At 42.4% G+C, this 24,945-nt stretch overlaps 1 protein-coding gene across 3 annotated transcripts; it reads left to right on the top strand.

Moving 5' to 3' along the window:
• Positions 1-4,495: 4,495 nt before the first annotated feature.
• On the top strand, positions 4,496-24,637 carry LOC113415803 (uncharacterized). 3 transcript variants are annotated; one of them, XR_015747565.1, is made up of 18 exons: positions 4,496-4,737; positions 8,943-9,048; positions 9,698-9,876; positions 10,437-10,642; positions 11,151-11,288; positions 12,095-12,278; positions 14,880-14,973; positions 15,755-15,853; positions 16,102-16,192; positions 17,577-17,780; positions 19,835-19,943; positions 20,447-20,543; positions 21,130-21,224; positions 22,600-22,724; positions 23,494-23,698; positions 23,931-24,054; positions 24,148-24,241; positions 24,451-24,492. XR_015747565.1 is itself a non-coding variant. In XM_087955061.1 (18 exons), exons 2-18 carry the CDS (start codon positions 8,946-8,948, stop codon positions 24,511-24,513), a joined length of 2,196 nt encoding a protein of 731 aa, XP_087811187.1. In that variant the 5' UTR covers positions 4,496-4,737; positions 8,943-8,945; the 3' UTR covers positions 24,514-24,637. The 3 variants fall into 3 exon arrangements, 2 of the variants coding, with proteins under 2 accessions (XP_087811187.1, XP_087811186.1); XM_087955061.1 differs by having other exon boundaries at positions 17,580-17,780; positions 23,931-24,043; positions 24,451-24,637; XM_087955060.1 differs by having other exon boundaries at positions 4,497-4,737; positions 23,931-24,043; positions 24,451-24,637.
• Positions 24,638-24,945: the final 308 nt, after the last annotated feature.

The raw sequence follows: 24,945 nt of genomic DNA, 5'->3' as shown, positions 1-24,945 counted from the left end.
GCTTGGCCTGCACAGAATATCAGATCCTCCTATTTGTATGTTTGCCTGCATGCCTGTGACCTTCTCAATACATTTCACAGAATGCCAGTTTAAGTCTTAGCAAGTGAATGAAAATTTGTGGAGTGACTGTTGTGCAAAGTGAATTACCTATGATGTGATGCAAGGCCTGCCATTTCCAGTGGGCTACTATAGATTTATTCGTCTTTTGCATGGAAAATGGCCTTTGTTGTCAAGATTTAACAGTGATTACCCATGAGTTACAGGTTTACTTAGAATAATTGCCATTAGTCAACATGGCTGTTCTTTGAAAATGGGCATTAAATTGTATTATTATTTTAATCATGCCTACGAGTAACAGCTATTTTGTAAGCAATAGCCAGCCACCTTTCTCATTTTTTTAAAGAATATGGCAACAAATATTCCTTTCCTTTACACTGTAAAATGCATATCTGAGAAAAAGAAGAGGTTGTCCTAATTTCAGGGAAGGTTCATCTTTTCTGATTTGGAAGTGTATGCTAGTGGCTGACTGAGAACAAGACTTCCATTGTAGTTTTCGGTTAGTTCCCCTACCCCCTCAAGGTTTATAAACATAGGTTTATTTTCACCATGGAAAGCTACTCTGTGGATTTTTTAAAAAAAATAAAGATAAATTATTCTGAATACACTACAAACATTGTTTTCTATTTTAAAACAGTTAGTTGAAACATAAGTACATACCATAGCAGAATCTTACCCAAACCAGTGCTCTCCCAATGCTTTGAATCTCAATTCTCATATTCTATTTTCAAACAAAGAAATCCCTGAAAACTCACTTTCCTAGCCTGTTCTTCTCTATCACATTCAGTTCTTGCGATTTTAATGTGTGCTGTACTTAAAACAATCTCACTTTCCCCCCCTACCAGATGGGGGGGGGGGAATATTTTCCAATAATCTTCTTTTATACATAAAATCATGAATCTGCATCAAGAAAAAGAATAGTTGAGCAAAAAACTGTATGTATGGAAACCATCAGAGGAATGTTCCAATCTATCGTAATTCCTTTTGTCAGTCTGAAGCTCCAGACCAAATTTTTCAGAATGAGAAACACTAGGGTCATTTCCTACTCACAGAAATTTAACAGCACAATTTACCATTGTTTATATATTGTTCTGTCAAGTCAATAGAAAAAGATAGCCACCTTTCTAGATTTTCATGCAGTCAAGAGATTATGATCCGCAATAGCGTACAATTTCAATTTCTTGTCATTCTGTTCTATGTCTAATGCAAAACAGTATTTTTATCAGAAAAATATCAAAATTCAGAAACTATAACTTGTTGCTATAAAGAGTCATGACCCTTCCCAATTAATCATCAGAAATTTAAACTGGGTTTGGTAATCCATCAGTTTTTCTTTCTCTACTCTTAATGTAGTTATGAATTTTAAAAAATTAATTTACTTTAATTATAAAGTAAACACGTTAGCTAAAAAATGTATTGGAATTTGGAGTGAAAGTTGCACCATTATTGCTAGCACTAAGGCCTTTCTAAGTGGGGAATGCCTTCCTTCCTTCCTTCCTTCCTTCCTTCCTTCCTTCCTTCCTTCCTTCCTTCCTTCCTTCCTTCCTTCCTTCCTTCCTTCTTCCAGTTAATAATAAAAGAGAGAAAGAAAAAGAGAAGTTAGAAGCAGATTCTTGTTCTTTAGGGGACAAGTGCTTCTTGAGAGTCTAATTGTACTTCCTGTCCATATGCTGCTTGTTTCTCAATGTGTACCTTTGTAAAAATGCAGCTGTTGCCACCACTTCCTTCAGCCATTCATTTCTAATTCTTTCTCTTTACTGGGTAAGAAACAGGGTAAAATGCTGCCCAGGAATAAGCTTCTTGTACAGAGGTAGGGATATTGAATTACAAAACAAGCAAGGTAAATCAGGAGAGCCATTTTAATTTCTCTCTTACCTCTGTGGAAAGGGAATTTCACGAAGACAGTAGTGTCACAAAAAACAGGAAAAGCCCAAGGGGAACATCAGGTTAGCCAGAAAACAAACTTACATAGGAAAAGGAATCAAATAAAAAGTATTAAAGAATCCCTATAGACAAGAGCCTAAGTAATTAAGAAAACTAGACAAATAGGAAAAGGAAACAAAAGATAATTTAGAAAACCCTTACAAACACAGGACATACCAAATAAGCAAAACAAACAGACAAAAGACACAAAATATAAATTACAAAAGGGACAGACAGGAGATTGCCACAGAACAAATATGAAAAACTATCTTAAAGCTAAAAGAGATTACAGAAAACCAATAATACAATCTGGCCACCCCGCAGAGTTTGCCCTCTGGCGGAAATAAAGACAAACTCAAACAGGCTTTGAAACATTAGGCACAAATACAAACACTCACACAAAATCAACTTACAAAGGGAGAAAAGGATATAAAAAAACAGGGACTTACCATGGGAAGCTAGCTAGCCCAGGAACACAGACTTCTCGCTGTTCTCCGCCTTCCTGAAAAATAAAAAGATCCAGCTTTCAAGCAGTTGTCTGTATCCTAGCGCCGGAGCTCTCTCAGCAGGAAACTCGAATCCTCGAAAGAAAGGCATTTTGACACCTTTCAACACCTCACTTTATTATTCCTACAGAAGTTTTGAGAAGCATGAATTGTTCTTTCCATTCCCACAGCTGCTTCCATTCTTTGAGCTATCTCTGCTATCTCTTTGTTCCTAGATCCCAGACTAAGGAAAACAGTCTACTCTCCATTTATGGATATTAAAGCACTGAGTTCATCCATGATGTCCCACAGCAAAAAACCTCTTACTCTTAGAAATTACTAAGGCGTTATAAAACATAGCTGTAAAGCAAAGGAGACAAAAACATGTGTATGATGCACAAAGGAAAGATTACTTAACTCAGAAGTCGACTGAAACATAGTGAAACTTACTCAGCTTGTTCATCTATAAATTCAAATCACCAAAATATGGTAGAATGTATCCTAAAATACTGAAAGAATTTGCACTGATGATTTAGTCAAATCTGTATCATCTTTAAGAAACCCTGGAGAATGGGTGCATTGCCACATGCCTAGAGAAGAGCAAAGGTTGTCTGTATCTTCAAATACAGTCCAAGAGGGGCCCAAGAACTACTGAGAAATCTGTAATAATATTGAGGAAATTTCTACAGCAAACTCTTAACACAATAAATTTTATTTAGAAAATTTTACTTAGAAGTGTAAGTATGCAGTGATTACTAGAAGTCTACATAGATTTGTGAACAGATTTATTTCTCGTTTTTTAATTGGATGTCTTCATTTGTCAGAATATTATCAACACAATATATATTTGACTTAACCTAATAAGTATTTGATATTTCTTCATATCTTTCCAATTAGCAATCTAATTATAAATGGGCTGATGACATATCTATTTGAGGTGAATCTCCAACATGTATAGATGTGGGGAGATTAATACTTTAGAAGATAAAAATGAAACAAAAACATACAGTTATCAGACTGTATGAATCTCCAACATGTATAGATGTGGGGAGATTAATACTTTAGAAGATAAAAATGAAACAAAAACATACAGTTATCAGACTTCATAATAGTAAGTGTGAATACTGTTCTGAATATAAGTCAGCAGTTTGTCATAGCCACTAAAAAGACAAACACAATTTTCAACTGCATATTAGAATGATAGTTTCCCAATCACAGGAAGTAACTGTTACACAATATTCTGCATTAGCCAGACTCTCCCTTAACTTACAGAATTCCAGTTCTGATCATGTCTTTCAAGAAATTCAAGACCAAATTCAGAGGAAAAAATGATCAGGGAAGTGGAAATTATGTCCTACAAAGAAAGTTGGAGGAATAGGGGATGTTTTCGCTCTCAGAGTAAGACTGAAGGAACTATGACAACACTGGAAGGATGTCATGCAGAAGAATATTTGGGTTGGATCCAAAAATTGTAATAATTAAATATATATTACCGCTTATTATCCTGTGTTTTGAGCTATGAGTTGGGCTCAGTGATCTAAGTGGCCCTTTTCAATTCTAGGATTCAATGGAAAAGTGTGGAGCAGGGGCTGGCTGGAGTGACTTCCTCAACCTTGCATTTCCCCGAAATCTTGGATCACAACTTTCAAGATTTTTAAACAATACAAATCTATGACATCTGGAAAAATTTTTTAATTATAATTCAACGTATGTGATCCAGATTGGGAAGAGGTAACTTATATTATGGAGCCCCAAATTGGTTAATCCTCACTGATCCGCAAAAGCGCTGGGTGAATGCCGTATAATCACCGTCTTTCAATCTTGCAGCATAGGTGTGAGATAAAAAAAATCGGAGAAACATGGAAACTCCCCGACGCTCCTTTTTGGGGGCGGGGGGAGCCCTATACAATTTTAAAAAGCGCGCATGCTTTCGCAAGCAACAGGGGCTGCAAATGCAACTCTTTCCGTCCATCACTGGGGGGGAAAAAACTGAACTAGGTAGAAAATGAAGTTCGTGAGCTTATCAGAACCATTCCGAATTTCCGGGTCGGCGGCCGCGGCTGCCGTGTTAAGGCACATCGCATCCTCACGACTCCAATTCGCTGCCGAAAAAACAGTGCTGGGATTAGTTTTCGCCCGCCCTCGCTTCACTTCATTTCCATGGCGACAGGCGGAGGAAGTAAACGAGACTTGAAGCTAACTCCGAGTTCCCAGGCGCCGCCATCGATTGAGACGCCAAGAACTCCGCGAGAAATCCTCCAGGCATATCTGGGCAAGTCACGGACAAGGGAGGCGGAGGGGGGGAGCTTCACAGGAGGGCGGTTGAATCACGGTCGTTTGTCATTCTTAGGGAACCGAGATGGGAGACCTACTGCAAGCGACCTTAGGCGGAGCTGGGAAATTCTGTGGTAAATCTCGGACTGTAACACCAGTGCTTCCCAAACTTGGGTAAATTACCCCGAACTGGGCAGAATGGTTTCCTTTTGAATAATGACACACGAACCCATTACTGTATCACAACAGGGACATTTTAAATAAGGACTTTCTGACCAGCGGTTTGTGGTAACGAAGGAAAAAGTTTAAGAAGCACTGCTGGGGAAGAGAAGAGAAGAGAAGAGAAGAGAAGAGAAGAGAAAAGAAGAGAATTAGATAGAATTCTTTATTGGCCAAGTGTGATATACACACACAAACCCGACATTTACAGACAATGCACCTTTTTTTCCCAGGAAGAAAAAAAATGTTTCCTGGCATTCCCTTTCTACACAATGGTTAAAGGTGCTGGATGTTTGCTGAAGGTTTTTTCGTGTGTTTTGGTACATCTGTGTTGGCAACGTTATTCATGGCTGAATTTTGATTTCTGGATATTTGCAAAGAAAACTGGGGAATTTAGTACCATTTATGATGGTTGGTTGCTGTGTTGAGATAAAGTTGAAGAGAAGCTGGGAGGATGAGGTGAAAAGACCTTCCTTTTTCCAGGATATGGATTATCATAATTTAGTCATGGATTGAAGTTTTAAGAGATGCCCCTTTACCTTTGCTGTCTGCTACAGATTAGCAAAGCCATCCTTCCACAAATGATTGCATATACTGTGGTTTTAAGGCATCTGCTTGGACTGCACTGCACAGTTGCATCCATCTTTTTGGCCCCTGTTGTATTGTCTGTCATTCAAGGCTCAGCCAGAAGCCCTCTGCTTTGCTTTATCTCCCCTCCCCTCATTATCAGATTGATGCACTTTTGCACTTTTGCACTTATTGAGATACAATGCAGTAGGAAAGCTCTATGGCACATAGCAGCATTCAGTCTAAAGTTTGTTTCAAATTATTTCACCTTTGTTAACATTGAAAATTTCTCCTTCCCCCACCACGCACCCACCCTCCCTCCCTCCCTCTCTCTCTTATTCACACACACACACACAATCTCATCTCACTTGTGTCCTCATGCAGCCTTCATAGGCTGTCCAAAATAAATAACAGATAACAGATAATCAGAGTTGGAAGGGGTAGGTCATCTAGTCCAACCCCCTGCCCAAGCGGGAGACCCTATACCATTTCTGACAAATGGCAGTCCAATCTCTTCTTGAAAGTCTCAAGTGATGGCGCTCCCACAACTTCTGAGGGCAAGCTGTTCCATTGGTTGATTGTTCTCACTGTCAGAAAGTTTCTCCTTATTTCCAGGTTAAATCTCTCCTTGTTCAGTTTCCATCCATTATTTCTTGTCTGGCCTACATACGCTTTAGAAAATAGATTGACCCCTTCCTCCCTGTGGCAGCCCCTCAAATATTGGAAGACTGCTATCATGTCTCCCCTGGTCCTTCTCTTCACTAGACTAGCCAAGCCCAGTTCCTGCAACCGTTCGTTGTATGTTTTAGCCTCCAGTCCCCTAATCATCCTGGTTGCTCTTCTCTGTACTTTTTCTAGAGTCTCAACATCTTTTTTATAATGTGGTGACCAAAACTGGATGCAGTACTCTAGGTGTGGTCTTACTAAGGCTTTATAGAGTGGTATTAGTACTTCCCTTGATCTTGATTGTATCTCTCTGTTAATACAACTTAGGATTGCATTGGCTTTTTTGGCTGCTGCTGCACATTGCTGCCTCATATTTAGCTGGTTGTCCACTAAGACTCCAAGGTCCCTCTCACAGTTACTGCTATTGAACCTGGTTTCACCCAGTCTATATGTGTACTTTTGGTTTTTCTTGCCTAAGTGTAGGACTTTTCTCTACATTGAATTTCATTTTGTTAGATACAGCCTAGTGTTCTAGTCTGTCAAGATCCATCTGGATCTTGAGCCTATCTTCTTGGGTGTTAGCTATTCCTGCCAGCTTAGTATCATCTGCAAATTTGGTAAGTTCCCCTTCTATTCCCTCATCTAAGTCATTAATGAAGATATTGAAGAGTACTGGGCTTAAGACAGAACCTTGTGGCACCCCACTGCTTACTTCCCTCCATGTAGACTTAGACCCATTAAGGACTGCTCGTTGAGTATAGTTTGCCAGCCAGTTGCGAATCCATCTAGTGGTGGTGCTATCTATTCCACTTTTTTTCTAGCTCACTAAGAAGTAGGTTGTGGTCTATTTTGTCGAATGCCTTGCTGAAATCTAAATATATTATGTCCACAGTATTTTGCTGGTCTACTAATTTAGTCACTGTGTTGAAGAATGAAATAAGATTGGTTTGGCATGATCTGTTCTTCACAAACCCGTGCTGACTTCTAGTTATTACTTTACTTGTTTCTAGATGTTGGCAGATCTGTTTTTTTATTATCTTTTCCAGTATCTTCCCTGGTATTGATGTTAGGCTGATTGGTCTATAATTTCCTGGGTCTGTTTTTTTCCCCTTTTTTGAAGATGGGAACCACATCAGCTCTTTTCCAGTCCTCTGGTAGTTCCCCGGTGCTCCAGGATTTTTGAAAGATATGGTGCAGTGGTTCTGAGATGACCTCTGCCAGCTCCTTTAAAACTCTGGGATGTAATCCATCAGGCCCTGGTGATTTGTTTTCATCAAGATCAGACAGGTGTTCTCTTACTCTTTTTTTGCTTATTTTAACTTTTATTTCTGGTCTGTCTTTTACAGGTATGTTTTTGGTGGGTTGAGCTATAGTTTGTTTTGCATGAAGACGGATGCAAAGAATAAGTTAAGCAGTTCTGCTTTCTCTCTATTGCCTGTTACTTCCTTGCCATCTTCTCTCTTTAGCGGACCAACTGTTTCCTTGATTTTTTTTCTTGTTATTTATGTGTTGGAAGAAACTTTTTTTATTATCTTTGACTTTTGTTGCAAGTCTTTGTTCGTTCTGAGTCTTTGCTACCCTGACTTTGTCTTTGCAGATTCTGGCTATCTGCTGATATTCTGCCTTAGTTGTATGTCCTTCTTTCCATTTTTTGTACTTGTCCTTTTTTTTCCTTTCAATTTGCCAGAGAGATCTTTGTGCAGCCATGCTGGTTTCTTATTGGATTTCTTGTTTTTCTTTCTCAGTGGTATTGTGCTGGTCTGGACTTCTATGATCATACTTTTTAGAGTTTCCCAAGATTCTTGAGTTGTTTTCCCCTTCAGGATTTTCATCCATGGAATCTTTCCCAAGTTATCTCTGAGTTTATTGAAATCAGCTCTTTTAAAATTCAAGACTCTGGTGTCATTGTGTTCTGTTGCCTGTGTTTGTGTTATGCTGAATTCAAGTATGACATGGTCACTCTCACCCAAGGTTCCTGCAGTTTCAATTCCCTCTATCACTTCTCTGTCTGTAAGAATTAAGTCCAGTATGGCTGTCCCTCTAGTTTCACTCTACTTTTTGGACAACGAAGTTGTCAGCTAGGTTGGTTAGGAACTTATTTGATTTCTCACTTGGTGCAGAATTAGTTTTCCAATTGATATCAGGATAATTAAAGTCTCCCATTACTATTGTTGTGTGTTTCCTGCATATGTTTGTTAGTTGGCTGGCAAAAAGTACATCTATTTTTTCTGCTTGATTGGGTGGCCTATAATATACACCTATGGCCATGTCATTCTTTTTTTCTTTTATATTGATCCATATGCATTCTAGGAGGTTTTCATCTTTGGTTTCATGCATTTCTGTAGCAATATAGTGGTCCTTTACATACAGTGCAACTCCACCTCCTCTTTTATGGGGTCTGGGTTTTTTTTGAATAGTTTGTATCCTTCTACCAGTATATTCCAGTCATGGGTTTCATCCCACCAAGTTTCTGTTATTCCAACTATATCATATTTACCTTCATATATTCGTAGTTCAAGTTCATCCTGTTTATTCCCCAGACTTTGTGCATTTGTATATAGGCACTTGAGATCTCTTCCATTCGTCATTCTACCTACCGGTAAATTAAACTCAGCTCTAACTTTGAAAGGAGCATGGCTGCCGATTTGGAAAACATGAGACTGATGCATTAGACAATATCCCAGGGTGAATGTGCGTGTGTGACTACATTCTAATGCCTGTTCTTTATACTATTCTTCATTCCACCTATAGACAATGGCTATGCAAGAGCACCTGCGAATAAAAGAACGTCACCGCTGTTCAATAACAGCTCTTGGCTACCATTCAGCTCGACGGGAATGTCTCACTGGGTTTGAAGGTGAGTCCATGCTGCGAAGGAACATTTTTCTGGGGTGCTAAGACGCTGAGCTTGTCGATCAGAAAGGTCGGCAGTTCGGCAGTTCAAATCCCTAGAGGTGTGTAATGGAGTGAGCTTCCATTGCTTGTCCCAGCTTCTGCCAGTTTGAAAGCATGTAAAAATGCAAGTAGAAAAATAGGAACTATTTGGTGGGAAGGTAACAGCGTTCCGTGCGCCTTCGGCGTTTAGTCATGCCAGCCACATAACTATGGAGAAGTCTTCAGACAGCACTGGCTCTTCAGCTTTGTGACGGAGATGAGCACCACCCCCTAGAGCCGGAAACGACTAGCATGTATGTGTGAGGAAACCTTTACCTTTAAATATTTGCCTCTAGCTTCACTCCTGGGCCAGTTTCCTGCGTCTGTCATGCTATGGCCAATTGGGCCTGAATGGCAGATAATAACATCAGCATAACAGGTCTAATTTCTGTTACAACAAAGAAGAGAACAAAATTTAACTTTCTGTATGTACCAAGAGACTGCTTTCCTGTTCCATCTATGCATATAGATGGGATAAATATTTATATGTCTATATAAATAAAAATCCCAGGTTCTTCCTGAAGTGAACTCCTGTCCACATAAGTGGCATGTCACCTTTATTACTCTGATAGATGGAGTGATCAAATGGTGGGACATGGGAAGTGGGCACATGACCTTGTGCTCCAAAGAACATGCCGGATGGATCACCCACTTCCTTTCCTGGATACAGGCACGGCTCCTCTTCTCTGCCTCCAATGACAGCTCTGTGCTGGTTTGGGCTCCAGGTGGTACAGTGCTTGACCGTATTCTGGTAAGAGTGGCACCTCGTGACACCTTGGGACTAGGAATCCAATCATAACAAGTTCGGTAATACGTTTTCTGAAATCACAAGCTATTGTACAGAATTGGTTGCAGGAGTTTAAGAGCTTTCCCCAAGCTCGTGCTCCCCAATGATCTAGTCACCTTGCATTCACCATGCACTGCAAACTCCAATAATCCTCAGCTCATGAAAACATGGTGTCGTAAGGTTATAGAATGATTATGTCAGGCACTTGCTATTCAAGGGTATCTCAGCCTTGAGAATGATACCCTGGGGATTCTGGGACACTACAGTCATCTTGGAAATCTGCCTTGGAAGCATTTAGAAGCCATTTAGGATTATAAGAACTTTTTTTTAAAAAAATCTCTGAGCTGTTCTTTTAACAAGAGTGGACTTGTCTGCCTGTGGACTCCAGTGTCCTACTGGTCAGTTTTTGAAAACTCCCAGGTCCTTCCACTGAGACTAACTGTGTTTAGATTGTGCTATGACAGTGGTGCCTTTCTCAGTCTTTATGTCCTTTAGGTAAACCAGCCCTTTTTTTCTCTCTACAGTTGGGCTACCCCATCTTCACCTTGGCAATCAGCCTTACTCGGCATCTCCTTCTTTGTGGCAGCAAAGGACGCCTGACAGTCTTCCCCTTGGATGAAAAAAGAGAATCTGGGCACACAGTCAACATTACCCAAAGCTTTTCTGAATGGACTCACAAAGACATTGTGTCCTGCATCACCTGCCTTGACAATCACATTTATACTGCTGGGTGAGTTTGGAAGTGGAGATAGTCTTCTCCCTGTAGGCAGGTCCAGAATCTAAATGTTTCAGATGCCAATAATCAATTACTGCCATTGGCATACCTGTTTTTGACAATTTGGTGATCTCCAGATTTGTAAGATAGGACTCCCCCTCTAAAAATTCCTATGACCACGTCAACAATCATATTGGCTGGAAATCATAGGACCATATATGTTGGAGAAGGTCAGATCGCTGCTTTGTCATTTGAAATGCGGTGTCCATTGTCACAAGAAGAGACTTATTAAAAGGACCCCAGAAGAGCTCGGCAAAAAAAAAAAAAAAATAGTCTTGTGGCTACTGGATTGTTCTGAAGGACAATTATGTGAATTACAGCACTTTTCTGAAAATAGAATCCACATTTTGCCTGTAGCAATAAGGCTCCCTGGTATGTTTTGAGCCAACTGCTGAAAGGTTTAAACAAAGCCTACTGAATCCAAGTCCATCTTTGGTTGATCATTCCTCCTTACCTATTCCAGGTATGACAAAAAACTGCTGATCTTTGACACTTACCAGACCCTGGGCAGAAAAGGCCTGACAAAGAAGCAGTGTATTTCACGTGCCCACAATGCAGCCATCACCCATTTGATTCTGGTGCGCCAGCAAGAAACTACAAGGTATGAGCTAGATAAAGGACTGGTGTTTGGCATATGGCCTTTTTTTTTTTTTTTTGCATCTTTCTACATGTGCATATCAGTGGTGGGATTCAAAAAAAATTACTACCGGTTCTGTGGGCGTGGCTTTGTGGGTGTGGCCTGGCTTTGTGGGTGTGGCCTGGCTTTGTGGGTGGTGTGGTGGGCATGGCAGGAGAAGGTTACTGCAAAATCCCCATTCCCTCCCCACGCCACTAACCTGCTTTCCAGCTCCGTTCTCCTGTGCAGGGCAACAAAAAAAGACCCAGCCGATCAGGTGGGACTCGGGAGGCAGAGAATAGATGGGGACGGGGCCAGTCAGAGGTGGTATTTGCCGGTTCTCCAAACTATTCAAAATTTCCGCTTTCAGTTCTCCAGAATTAGTCAGAACCTGCTGAATACCACCTCTGGTGCATATGCTTTTAGTGGGAACTTTGCCCCTGTTATTGGGAAGGTGCAGGCTGAAAGAGGCGCCTTTTCCTCTGAATTGTGTTGTCATAATGGTTGGACTATAACAAATGAAAGAGATAGAGGTTTGGGGAAGGAAGGTGTTTACCACAAAGAGGAACTGGACAATTCAGGGTTTAAGTAGAACTGCTGGCAAGGAGAAAAACAACTGAATGGTATAAATTGCTGATTGGAAAAAGATTCTCCTTAGGTTCCAACATACTGGATATACAGCATTTGTTAAATGTGGGGTGTTAACCAGCTGCTTGAAAAATCCACTGGCCCTCCATTCACTGTGATTTCCTGTTTTTCTTGAAGCGTTGACCTGGTGAATTCTTTTGCAGGGTGCTTTCGGGCTCCTTTGACCAGACCGTTGGCATCTGGTCCCAGGATGGCAAGTTGATCCAGCGCCTCGGCCCCTTCAGCAGTAACATAACTGGACTGTGCTATGTAGCACCCATTGGCGTCATTTGGATTACTAGTGGCACTTCCCAGCCCACCCTTTATGAGCCGCAGTCTGGAGAAATAGTGAGTGACACAAGAGTATTTGATGCAATTCTGCCAATCAGCAGTAACTCAGACTCTGTGATTATAAGGAGCCCTCTACTGGCAATGCTTGATATTACAGTGGATGGGGGTGGGGGGGAATAAAGGCAGCTGTGGGTACTTCCCACACCATTTCACACCCTAAATCCTCAAAAATAGTCAAGGCAATCCATTATTGTCTTTACTTCTGTCACTGTGAAATGTGGGATAAAAAGGCAAATATGCCTTGAGTTGAGTTTGAATCCTTGTCATTGTCGTCCACAGGATGGTTCCCCCCCACTTTACTACGCAGACCCTGGCCCACCCCAAGGACCTTCAGTCCTTCATGTTATCCATCCAAACCTTAAAATAAGTCCAGGGATATTTATTTTTTTTAAGTCACATTTTGTTTTATAAAGAATCAAGATTTTTGTTGTTGTTCTGCTTCCAGTGGGGCAGAGATAGAGGAAGGGCTGAGAACAAAGATCAAATAGCAGCAGAGCAACAACAAAAAATCTTGATTCTTTATAAAACAGGACAAGATAACACCCCCCCCCAAAAAAACAACCCAGCTGTGTGAGTGCTAGTCCTCCCCAGGCAAAGAGAAAAAGGAAATGACAAATCTCGTGATGTTTCAGCCCTGCTTGTTATGTCTTGCCCCCTTGAGAAGTGCCAAGCCCTTAAGCTTGCATTTCCTTAGAGGACTTGAATCTGTAGAGTGGGAAGGAGAGATGAGGCAAGATCTCTCTCCCATGTAGAAAATGGCCATTCTTGCCGCACGGCAACCAAACAGGAAATGAACTTAGCGGTGCTCAGCCGCACCGCTCTGGAGTTGCTTTCCAATCAGTTCAGAACTTATTGTGTGAAAGTGGCCAGCCACAGCATCTTTCCACACAGAAAGTTCTTGTAGACTAAACTTGACCGGTTTGCTTTCAGGACTCACGTTTATAACATAAAACAATAGTCACCCAAATCTGGGGGAAACGTTTTGTTAAATTCACGGGGTGAAAGTATATGAGATATTGTTAAATATCTATTAGGCAAAAAAAAAAATCTATCTGGAACCCATTTACTAATACTTTAGGCTTGTTAGGCTACAGTAATCTGATCTGGGTAATCCTCCTTAAATTTACTAGTCAGTACCTTAAGGCAGTGGCCCCCAACCTTTTTTGAACCAGGGACCGGTTTCACGATTATTTATTCTTCCACGGACCGGTACCTGAGTAACGTGAGACTCCACCGCCATCGGGACGGCTCTTCGTTCGAAGCCCCCCCCCCTTCGACGAAACTAAGGCGCGAGCACCCAAACGCCGCCTTCCAACTGAAAAACTGGAAGCACTTTCCAACCAAAAACCCGGAAGCAACCGAAAACCCGGAAGCGCCGTCGAAACAAGATGGTGGCGCCCAAGCTTTGCGGCCCGGTAAAAAATGGTCCGGTGGTTGGGGACCCCTGCCTTAAGGGATTTCCTGAGGGCAGAGGCAATTGCTGAATGATACATTGCATGCAGAAGACTCACAGTATAAATTATGGCCATACCAAACGATGTTGAGTATTAGATGTTTTAAAGACCTTTATCTTTCTGAATCTTTACCTCTGATCCATATAAAACAGCTTCTTCTTTTCTTAGTAGCTGTTCAGAAGGATTTTTCTGTGAGGGGGTAAAATTTCATCCTTGTCCATTCTTAGGGAACACATTCCTTCACATTAATGACTTCATCTTACCGTTTGTGAAGGATGTTTTTTGTGTGTTCCTTGCCTCGAGAACTTAGACCCATTTCGCCAGATTAATGGTACCGTATAAATCAGGGGTCCCCAACCACCGGTCCGCGGACCGGTACCGGTCCGTGGAACAAGTCCTACCGGGCGCTGGTTTGTTGGCGCCGCCATCTTTTTGATGAAAAGTGCTTCCGATGAGCTTTTCCGGGTAGAAAGCTCACCGGAAGCACTTTTTCATCAAAAAGATGGCGGCACCAGCGCTCGTGAGCTTTTCCGGTAGAAAGCCATTTCTCACCGAGCGCTGGCGCCGCCATCTTTTGATGAAAAAGTGCTTCCGTGAGGTCACCGGAAGCACTTTTTCATCAAAAGATGGCGGCGCCCAGCTAATGCCGGTACCGGGCCGCGCCATAAAAAAGGTTGGGGATACCGGGCCGTGGCATAAGAAAGGTTGGGGATCACTGGTATAAATGACATAAAGACTGCACAGAACTATTTTATATTGAAACATTATGATGCTCTTTCAAATGTCAGCGGCAGATATAATTAAGATTAAATTCTAACTGCCTAGCTGTGGCTTAGCTGTTGTTTCTTTTCATTTTGCACAGTGTTTTTTCATTTGTGGTTTCTGCTGAGTAGGTGTTTCAAAGGCTACTTGGACTCCTCACATTGTTTTTTGGGATCTTCCAATTGCTCCAAGATATGCTGAAAGTTCACATTTTAAAAATAAAAAGTTACCATATTGCTTATCTTTCTGGGGTTCTTTTCTGTAGCTGTGCAACTTCATTTGACGAGCTTTTCGGAACACTGCCACAAATTTATCTTTTGGGGAAAGGATTTGGCTACACATAAAACAGTAAAACCATATTAAATAGCCATCTCTCTTCCAGGTTTCACAGTTCATATCCACGTTTCAGGACAATCAGAAAGATGAGCTGGTTCTCCAGCAGCTCCTCAGCCTGCCAGACTCAAGGCATGTGATTGGTGAGTACCCCAATCAAAGCACTGATACCTCTTCCCTCAGATTTGCCAATCAAAATCTCATTTGGCCTTCCAAACCTCTCAGCGTGGACTCTAACTTCATATCCTATAAACCAGGGAGCTCCAAATATAGCCATTTTAAGACTTGTGAACTTCAGCTTCTAGAATTCCCAGAGTTCTGGGAGTTGAAGTGTACAAGTCTTAAAGTTGCCAGGTTTGGAGACTCCTGCTTTATACCAATCCTTTCATGTTCTTAACAGAAAATTACATTTGTAAGAGAGTCAAGGACAAGGGTCTCCAACCTTGGTCACTTTAAGACTTGTGGACTTCAACTCCCAGAGTTCTTCAGCCAGCTGGCTGAAGAACTCTGGGAGTTGAAGTCCACAAGTCTTAAAGCGGCCAAGGTTGGAGACCCCTGGTCAAGAAAGACTTGATGTAATGAGTAAAACCAGTTCACCTCAATCTGATACATTCCACATGTGCTAAAAATGCATCTCCCATGTGCTAAAAATGCATCTCCCATTATTCAAGACATGATGGCACAGTGGTTAGAATGCAGTACTGCAGGCTTTCTCATTGTTCACTCTAGGAGTTCAATCCTGACCAGCTCATGATTATTATTTTTTTAAGTAGAACATTTCTAGCCATACCCTTTCTCTTTCTCGAGGTATTATATAACCTGGTGGCTGGTAAGACCTTTTAGAGTAATCCAAGTAACCTCAAACAATCCCAAAAAGATTAGTTTAGGAAAAACCCATAAAATGTTGTTCTCTTCTCTTTCAAGGCTTAGCAAAACCACAGCAAGTCGTGATCTGGCGCTACAGTGAGTTGGGATGTCTAACACTGCTGCCTTGCACACACTCCCTGGAATGCCTTGCTTACGGTAAGAAGTAGCCACACATAACCCTGACTCTCTTTCTCTCTATGCTCAGGCTCAACCTGCACTGGATCAGGGAGTATAAGCTTTATCAGCTGCAGCAATTCATAGCCAAAATAACCTTTCGAATGAGTCAAGCCAGCTAGTTAGTATGTGGGCTGATCTTTATATCATCTGTTCAGCAGTGAACTCTTTGTCTGGCTTACCAAGTCCAAGCTACTGTTGGTTTACCTTCTCATTGTTATCTTTATTAGCCAAAAAGGAGCCCGTTTTGCTCTTCGGTGGGGACAGCAATGGAATGTTGCAAAAATGGGAAAGAAGCTACAGATCTCCCTTCATTTACAGGTAAAGGTTTATCACTACATCCAGGAAATACCTCCAGGCATTTCCATTGGCCAGAAATGGATTATTAGTGATGTAATTAATTAGTTACATGCTGAGACCTGCAAGCTGCTGCTGATAAAAAGAGGAAACACAGTCCTTGCTGATAAGATGCTTAGCATATTAATGCGTTGTTTTTGCTAATTTCCAGATTTTTGTAGTTTAATTGCTAAACTTTCTACCTTCATTTGATCGTTATCTTCAAGTGCACTTGTCCATAATAGAGACACAAGGCTGGAGTGTGCTACGATCTGCAGAGAATCTCACTTCTCTCTCTCTCACTTAGATGAGTCTGCCTCTAAAAAGTGGGTGTTCACAGACAAGCTAGCTTGGCTTGTGTTATGCATTCTCTTTCCTGTCTCTCCTATTTGTGTTCTACCTGCTTTGTCATACAGCAACTCAGCCTCACAGCCATCACCCAGCTCCACAGCAATGTCTCTGGTATTTCTTCTCTTGAGGCTCTGTTCACACGATGACTTGTTTAATGAATTACTTTATTTTGTGGGTTTGCAAAATACTGTTCTGACCCAAGCCTTGTTCAAATTAAACAAACACAAACTGTATAAAAGCAAACCTTTTTTAATGTGGCGCTGGGAATTCTTTGTATTCCCAGCCAAGAGTCATTTAAACCTAATTGTCCGAAATAAAAGCAAACCCTTTCAAGGTTGTAAAAGGCTGCCAAGAACAGAAGTCTAATTACTGATAAATATCAATTGACAGAAGTTTCAAAACCAAACCGGAGTTCGTAAGGCTTCAACGAGGACTCAGAGTCTAAAGAACTTCTTTGCTTCCTGCGAAGAGCACATCCCTGAGGACTGGTTTTTATCCCTTGTGGGAGGGGCAATCACCTTCCAGACTTACTCCCAAGTCACCCTTGCTGCTTCAGCTGCTCTCTCTTTCAAGCAGCCCTGTGCACACGCGCACTGAGAACAGGCTCCCCAGTGTCCTCTGCTTCACTGATGCCAGACTCCAAAAGCTCCGAAAGCAGCACCCCACTCTCCGATAGTCCTGGCCCTATCCCTGCATCAGATGCAGGACCCTCGTCCAAGTCCTCGCCAGGCTCCCTGATTGGTTCCCTTTCATCCTCGCTGTCAGAGACCTCTGCCGTCCGCACCTGCTGCCAGCGAACCACAACAAATATGCCGAATTATTATACTAACCAAATATGGTTAGTATAATAAACTAACCAAATAGTTGGACTCGCACATTGTGCTAAGCTATTAAACATCTAACTACCATTAATGCTAATCAAATTTAACAGGTTGTACAAATGCATCTGCTAGTTGTTTTTTTAAGAATCTGATTAAGTACATTGTGTAAACACAGATTGTGTATCTGTCACATTCAGCAGGGAATCCTTCCATATAGACGAAACCCACTTGGAGCGACGAGGACCTTTGGCTGATCAGATAGAGAAAGGCCATCAGAAAAAATCGGAACCATGTCCAGAATCTGCACAAAAATGGAGGGCTTGCAGTAGGCTCCGAAGTTGTTACAGCAGATCCCAGATCCCAGCCAAAGGCACAGGAAAAGAAAAAATAGAGTTCACTAGGTATCTATTAGGATCTGGTCTCTCTGGATATAGGCTACTAGCGTGTTTCTCAGAAAATAAGGCCGAAGAGAAGAGAAAGGGAAACAGAAGAGAAAGGGAGCCATCCTGCAGACCCTTAGCACCAAGCTTCCCAGAGGATTCACCCCAAAGGAGGGGAGTGCATTTAAGGGGGTGAATCCTTTGGGAGAATCCTCTGGGAAGCTTGGTGCTAAGGGTCTGTAGGATGATTCCCTTTCTCTTCTGTTTGGATTGGAAGGTTTGCCTCTGCTCGAAGGGCAAAGTGGATAGATGGTTCCCTTTTTAAAACTACCAGGAGGGGTGGGGAGGAAGCTGCCTGGCCACTCTGTATTCTTAGGGAACTGACGGAGGGAATGAGAGTAAAGAAAACTTAAAGGGGGGGAAGGTATACGGGGGGTTTTGGGAGCCTGGAGCAAGAGGAGAGCGCCCGACCATACAAGGGACGAGACCATGACCCGAAGCTCTGGGGCGGGAAGCAAAGCGAGGCATGGGGGGGGGGGAGAGAAACGATCCCATCACCCTCCCTCCACCACTTCCACCTACCCAACCCTGACCTTGTCGACGCAGCTGCCATCAATCAAAGCGATGCCCCTGCGGGAGGGCAGGCAGTTCTCGTCGGCAGCGGGGTCTGTCTCACCGCTGCTCCTGTTGTTGGAGACGGCGCTGGCGAGAGAGGCGCCAGCACCAGCGGGAACCATGGAAGCTAGGGCTTCCCCACCTGAGAAACAGCTGAAACGCTGCCGGTGAAGAAATGTGCAGCACTCCAAATGTGGCAACGCACGGGCAGAAGGGAAAGCAACAGCGGCGGAGGAAGCAACAGCGGCAGGCATGATGCAAAGTGCCCCGCCGCCACAGAGGCCGACATCCACACCGCCGCCACCCACCTGCTGACCCGGCCTGCACCCAGCACCATACCCGGGTCTGCAGCAAGGGCACTTGGCGGGGTAGGGAGCGCTCTGCGCTCCGCCATGATCGGCCGTTAGGAGCGGCTGGTGGTGAGGCGTGGCTGCCCGCGGGGTGCTCCTAACGGCAAGTTCCCCCTGCCCCCCCCAATTTCGTATATTTTAAACTAGGCCTAAATTTGGGGGAGGGGCTTAATTTCATATTATGCCTAGAAAACATGCTGGGTCTTCCTATTGGGGGGCGCGTATTGTTGGAGAAACACAGTATAGCCGAACTAAGAACATTAGACTTGAGTTATTTCTGCCTTTTCCCCTAGAGATGAGATAGGCCTTCTCCATCTGTTTCATAGATTAGTGCTAATTAAAGCCTTTTTCCTCTTTCTTATGCCAGGTAGGGTCTTCAAAGAGATAGTGTGTTTCCCTAAAAATAAGACCCTGTCTTACATTTTTTTTGCCACCAAAAAAGGCACCAGGTCTTATTTTCGGGGGATGTCATCCACTGACTAACCTCACTTGCATATGTTGCCCCCAGCCTCCTTTTTGCTATCAGAGGCCTTCAGGAACTTTTTCTTCACAATGCTTTCTTGAAGGCCTCTACAGCCGATAACAGAGCTCCAGATCGATCTGGGGCTCCGTTATAAGCTATAGAGGTCTTAGGAAAGCCTTGCCGGCTGAAGAAGAAATGGGCCAGAAAGGCAGGTGTTGGGGTGTGCGAGGCCTGGCTACAACTGTCCAAAGGTAAGTAGTAGGGCAACTTCACCTCCCCCCATCCCCACCCTAGCTTAATTTTTACCTGTGCACTCTGGTGTGGGTGGGATCTTAATTAGGGCTTATTGGGGGGTTAGGTTTACATTAGGTGCATGTGTAAAAATCAAGCTAGGACTTACTTTCAGGGTAGGTTGTATTTTTGGGGAAACAGGGTAGTAACTACAATACAATACAGTATACAAGGCCCTATGTACAGTCTGAGATCAAAGCTTGCTACTTAAAAATTGCCTTCTTACATCTGCCAAGCACCTTTGGGGGGAAAGTATGTGCAAGAAAAAGGAGGGAAAAGTTGGGTTTGAGTTTTCAAATCGAACCTTGAATGCTGATTTAGGGCAACTTTGATAACCAAACCCTGGTCCTTGACAGGGTCATCTTTGTCGAACAGCTGGATATTCTAGTGATGTCAGCAACCAATGGGAATATTTATCTCTGGGAATTTGAGACCTTCATCCCAGGGGCTCAGCCCATTGTCCAGGTAAGAGCAAACTCTTCTTCCTATGATTGGATGGAAAGCAGTCAAAATCACATCGTTGTAGGTCATCTTCAGAGTAATGACCTTTACCTTCCTACATAGGAAAGCTACCTCAAACAGACACAGATATATAGTTTTAGGGGGGGAAATGAACAAAGGGATAGTGATCAGAGGAATATGTGGCCTAACTAGTAACTTTGAGTCTCTCCCATGGACCACAAACTGTTTACTTTAACATCTGTGGAACTGACAGGTGTTCCCTAACTTGATAAACCTAATAATCTCCAAATTTGGACTTCAATTCCTAAACTTCCTAGTTATTATAGAAATGCTGCCATAGTTATTAGGAATTGTAAGACTTCCAAGCCCAAGAGATCTAGTAATCATAAGGTTGGTGAAGGCTGCAATAAGCTCATGGGTGCAAAATAACAATAGGTGGAAGATTTATTGCAAAAAAAGGGGGGTGGGATTCAGGAACTATTTGATATTTTTTCTTTGTGCTACAGCAAAATATGTCTGCATTGGATCAAGACTCCAAAACACTAGGAAAAGATTGTGCTCAAGATAAGATAGTCTGTGACCCTTCAAGCAGCTGTATCTCAGGTAAAAATAATTCAGAATGGGATAAAAATTTCAGAGACATCCCAAAAGAAGCATTGAATGATCTATTGTTGTCCAAAGACATTTTTTTAGTGGAAAAAACTGAGGAGCTGTAAAAGTCGACTGTTATCAATTGTCTTGAGCTATTTTGAATGAAACAGGGTGACGAATAAACCAACAAAGAAAACCAAGAACCAGGGCCTCTAGAACTTGTTTTTTTTTTCTTGTTTGATTGATCAAACAGATCTAGTGACTAAATTAGATGACCGTCGGCTTGAAGAGACATAAGAATTACAACATACTACAAATGTATGGCAGTGCAGTTTTCTTTTATATGGACTTTGAGAATTCTTCCCTGCTGTTCATTGGCGTCTACCTTCTGTTTATCTTAGCAAATGAATTTAGCAGGTTGTCACTGCAAGGCTAATGTTTCTGTATTTTAAAGGGGCCTATGGGTGGAAAAATAGAATATAAATCAAATTGGTATTTGTTATAATAGGAGTGTCAGTACAGTTTCATCACGGTGGAGTGATCTCTCTTTTCTCTTTTCCATCCAATCGCTGTTTCCCCATATCATTGCTTTAAATAGATCTCATATGCAGAATAGTATTGTGTGGACACACCGGCACGATTACAGCACTTGCATTGGTGACAAATGAGAATGGTATTCATGCCCCTTATCTGGTAAGTGGAAGGCTGGACAAAGATATATGACCCGTGAAAAGAGAATAAGATTATATAAACTTATATAAAATTTGCACAGTGAATGAATTAATACTTTGTGTCAGTTAAGTGCACTATATCAGAAAAACTGTTTTGTGACTATATCCGGCATACAAGTGTTAACTCTAAAATTTCATTGTTCCTGCTGGTCTCCCACTTGACGAATCTTAAACTTTAAAATGGCTTGGAACTAGATGCCTTTTCATTATTTATTTAGTGTATGGCGATGGTACATTAGCCAGACTACAGTGTTAATACAGAATACAGATGGTCCTTGAGCTACGACCACAATTCAGTCCAAAATTTATGTTGCTAAATGAAACTTTTGTTGAGTTTTGCCCTATTTTATAACCTTTCTTGCTAAAGTTGTTAAGTGAATCACTGCAGTTGTTAAGTTTGTAACATGGTTGTTAAGTGAATCTAGCTTCCCCATTGACTTTGCTTGTCAGAAGGTCGCAAAAGCAGATCACCTGACCCCAGAACATTGCAGCCATCATCAATGTAAGCCAGTTGCCAAGCATCTGAACTTTGATCATGTGACCATGAGGATGCTGCTGCAACGGTGATAAGCAGTGGTGGGATTCAAATAATTTAACAACAACCGGTTCTCTGCCTTAATGACCGGCTCAGTAGGCATGGCTGGGTGGTCCTGTCACTGGATAGGCATGGCCAACTCGACATCACTCACTGGCCTTCTGGCCACCCGCTCACCTGGTCTCACTGCTGAGCCTGAGCAGCTGATCTGAAGAGCGCTGGATTTCAAAAACCAAGGAGCTCAGGGCTACAGGGAGAAGTGCCGGGAAGCCATTGGCAAGAGGCCTGGCAGGGAAGCGGGTGAGGCATGCTATTCAGCCGGTTTGACGAACTGCACAAAAACTACCAGTTTGGGCGAACCGGTGGGAACCAGTTGAATCCCACCACTGGTCATAAGTGTGAAAAACGGTCATGTCACTTTTTTCAGCATTCTGTAACTTTGAACCATCGCTAAATGTAGTTGTAACTCGAGGACTACCTGTAGTTGATTGGCTGCCTAAGACTGCTAATCTGTTCGGTTCACGCTTGAGCGCTCTTCAGAAGTGCACCACAGGGGGCAGACCAGCTGAGCACTCTCCTTTTCATAAAGGATACCCACAAAGCTAAGCATTGTGTACTCTGTAAAGTGGGACCCATAAGCCTCTACGGCTCTTTCCAGCAATCTCTTCATTTGGTGAGAAGGGAGAGAGTAGGAGCAGAGACGGCCCTCAAGGAATGAAGGTGTGAAGGGGGGGAGGGAGAGAGGAGTAAAGAGGGCAGAGCCCTGAGAAGCAGGTTCTCACCTGGCCATCTTTCATTGCAGCTCAGTGGCGGATGGGATGGAAGGCTGTGCCTCTGGAATCTTCAAAAGCGCTCCTTTCAAAATGCCTTCTCCAATCTGCCTGGGGATAATGGGCCTATCCTGGATGTGGCCTGTTCCCAGAATAGGTGGGTAAACCTTCCTGCATTGATCTGATAAAACGAAACAGCTTCAAATGTGCTCTCAGATGTTGGAAGGAAAATCCATCTTATTCAGTTCCAAGCTGAAAATAACATGGAGGCTGATTGGAAAGAAAGTTTATTGATGAGCAGAACCACAGTGTGCAGTTCTGGGATAGCTGACAAAAAGGAGTTGAGTGTGGGTGGGGTTTTTTATACCTTCTTGATTCCTATGGTGTCATGGCTGGCTCTATAGGCAAAAGGGGAAATACAAATCCTAGGTGTTTGTCTGAGTTAATCTTGTCAACCTTTGGCTTGCCTAATTATGTTGCTTCTCTGGAGTTTCTGTCTGACCCAGTCTTTCTGAATGGATGACCAAATCTGCATTTCTAAAAGCTGGCCTCCTCAGTTTCTGCTTGGGGCAGGGAGACTGGTTCTGGTTTGTGCCTCCCTGAAGATTTTTCCCCAGTTCTCCTTTAGGGGACATATTCTATCCTGCCTTTTTAATATTCCCCAAAATATTTGATTCTCTAGGTGGGTGGGTAAGTGGGTGCTGACTTCTGAAAGTCTAAATCAGATGCATGAGTGGAGGACTAAAAAGCATCTTTCATGGCAATACGGACAGTAGCAAACATAAGCAAGTCCCTGCATGGCTAGTTTGGGAATTCTGGGAGTTGAAGTCCATAGGTCATAAAGTTGCTGTAGTTGCCCACTTCTGTCAGACTATGTCACTAATAATCTGAGTTTGCCAAGGTTCTGTTATCCTTGCTATTCACAGCCTACACCCCCCTGCTCCTGAAAGGAGGGAATTTGCCTTTTCTACCAGCACTGGAGTTTTCATCTGCGCTTTCAATTTTCATTGTGCTGATCTGGAGCTCATGGCTGAGCTCTGTGGGCCCAAAATCACAGTCCTAGCCCTGGCATGGCACCCGCAGCAAAACAAATGGGTCACTGGTGCTGAAGATGGCACTATTCAACTTTGGGTAAGTAACTTCGTTCCCTATTTCAGGTAGTGATGAGTAGACAGTAGAAAAATAGATCAGCCCTTACAGACCTGTAATGATTTTCTAACGACATGCAAATAGTTCTGCCTGATGATGATGATTAGAGAATCAAAGGTCACCCTAGAATTTCAAACGTTTTATTTTGTATAGTGAGGTATATGGCTGAAGCTGGAGAATAAGTGCCTTCCTTGTTTTTATCTGGGTCACCTAGAGTAAAGATGGTGGATGTTGTGTGCGGAATATGAAAGCCCCTAGAGGAATCACTTGTATTTGCATTGACCAGATCAATGGATGTATTATGGCAGGAGAACACGATACTATCAGGTAGCCACAGGGTAAGGCACTTGGCAATAAGGGGAGCGGAAACAAAAAAAGGGGATAGCTTATCCTTGAATAGGTTTGTAACTCTGCCTTATTTCTATTTGCAGGATTTATGACCCCAACTCTGGAGCACTGGTGCAAAGTTACACAGGGCATCAAGATTCTATCAAGGGTCTCATCCATGTCCCAGAAATGAAGCAGGTAGGAGAGCCATGTCCTTGAGGTATGGCCAATCGGAATTTAGGCTGGGGCCAGTCTTTAGCCTACAATTGGATGTGAGACCAATACAGTCAGAAAACTCATGAGACAAGGACTGTGGGCAATCAGTATGTTTTATCCAGTTCTTGGAGCCTTGTATAGAGTGTTGCCCTGGCTACTCCCAACTTACTTTCTTCTTTGATTTTCTGCAGTACGTGTCAGTTTCACTGGATGGCACAGCACGCATATGGAAGGCTTACCATCAAGGGGGATAGCCCAAGTCACAGTCAACTGTCAACTTTATTATTATCCCACATAACATCTAAAATCCAGATTTTATTTTATTAAACTTTTATTATGGCCTTTGGGCCAGAGAACACAATAAAATACACAAACTTTTTTAAAAAATAAAATGAAATTTACATAAGGCACATTATAACTGTAGTACAGATGGCAGGGGCAATCAGTGAAGTTCGTGCTAAACTTCAATCATAGGTAAGATAGATACAACAAATCGTTGCACAAAACCAAGCTAGAAAGATAATGGCACGATCCTGGTCACTTAGAAACAGTGACTGATAGACATTGTGCTCTCTACTATGGTAGTTCTTTAAAATGAGATAAATATATGTCTTCCTAGGTTCCCTATATAGAAAGCAACAGGGGAACCCAGATTCCAGAGAGCTATTTCCACATGAGTATAAGCA

Source organism: Notechis scutatus, chromosome 2 (genome assembly GCF_049901735.1).
Source record: "Notechis scutatus isolate UNSWTSFEM ecotype Mainland chromosome 2, rNotScu1.2, whole genome shotgun sequence".
In the NCBI taxonomy this organism is placed as follows: Eukaryota; Metazoa; Chordata; class Lepidosauria; order Squamata; family Elapidae; genus Notechis; species Notechis scutatus.
This window is presented reverse-complemented; position numbering and strand designations above follow the sequence as displayed.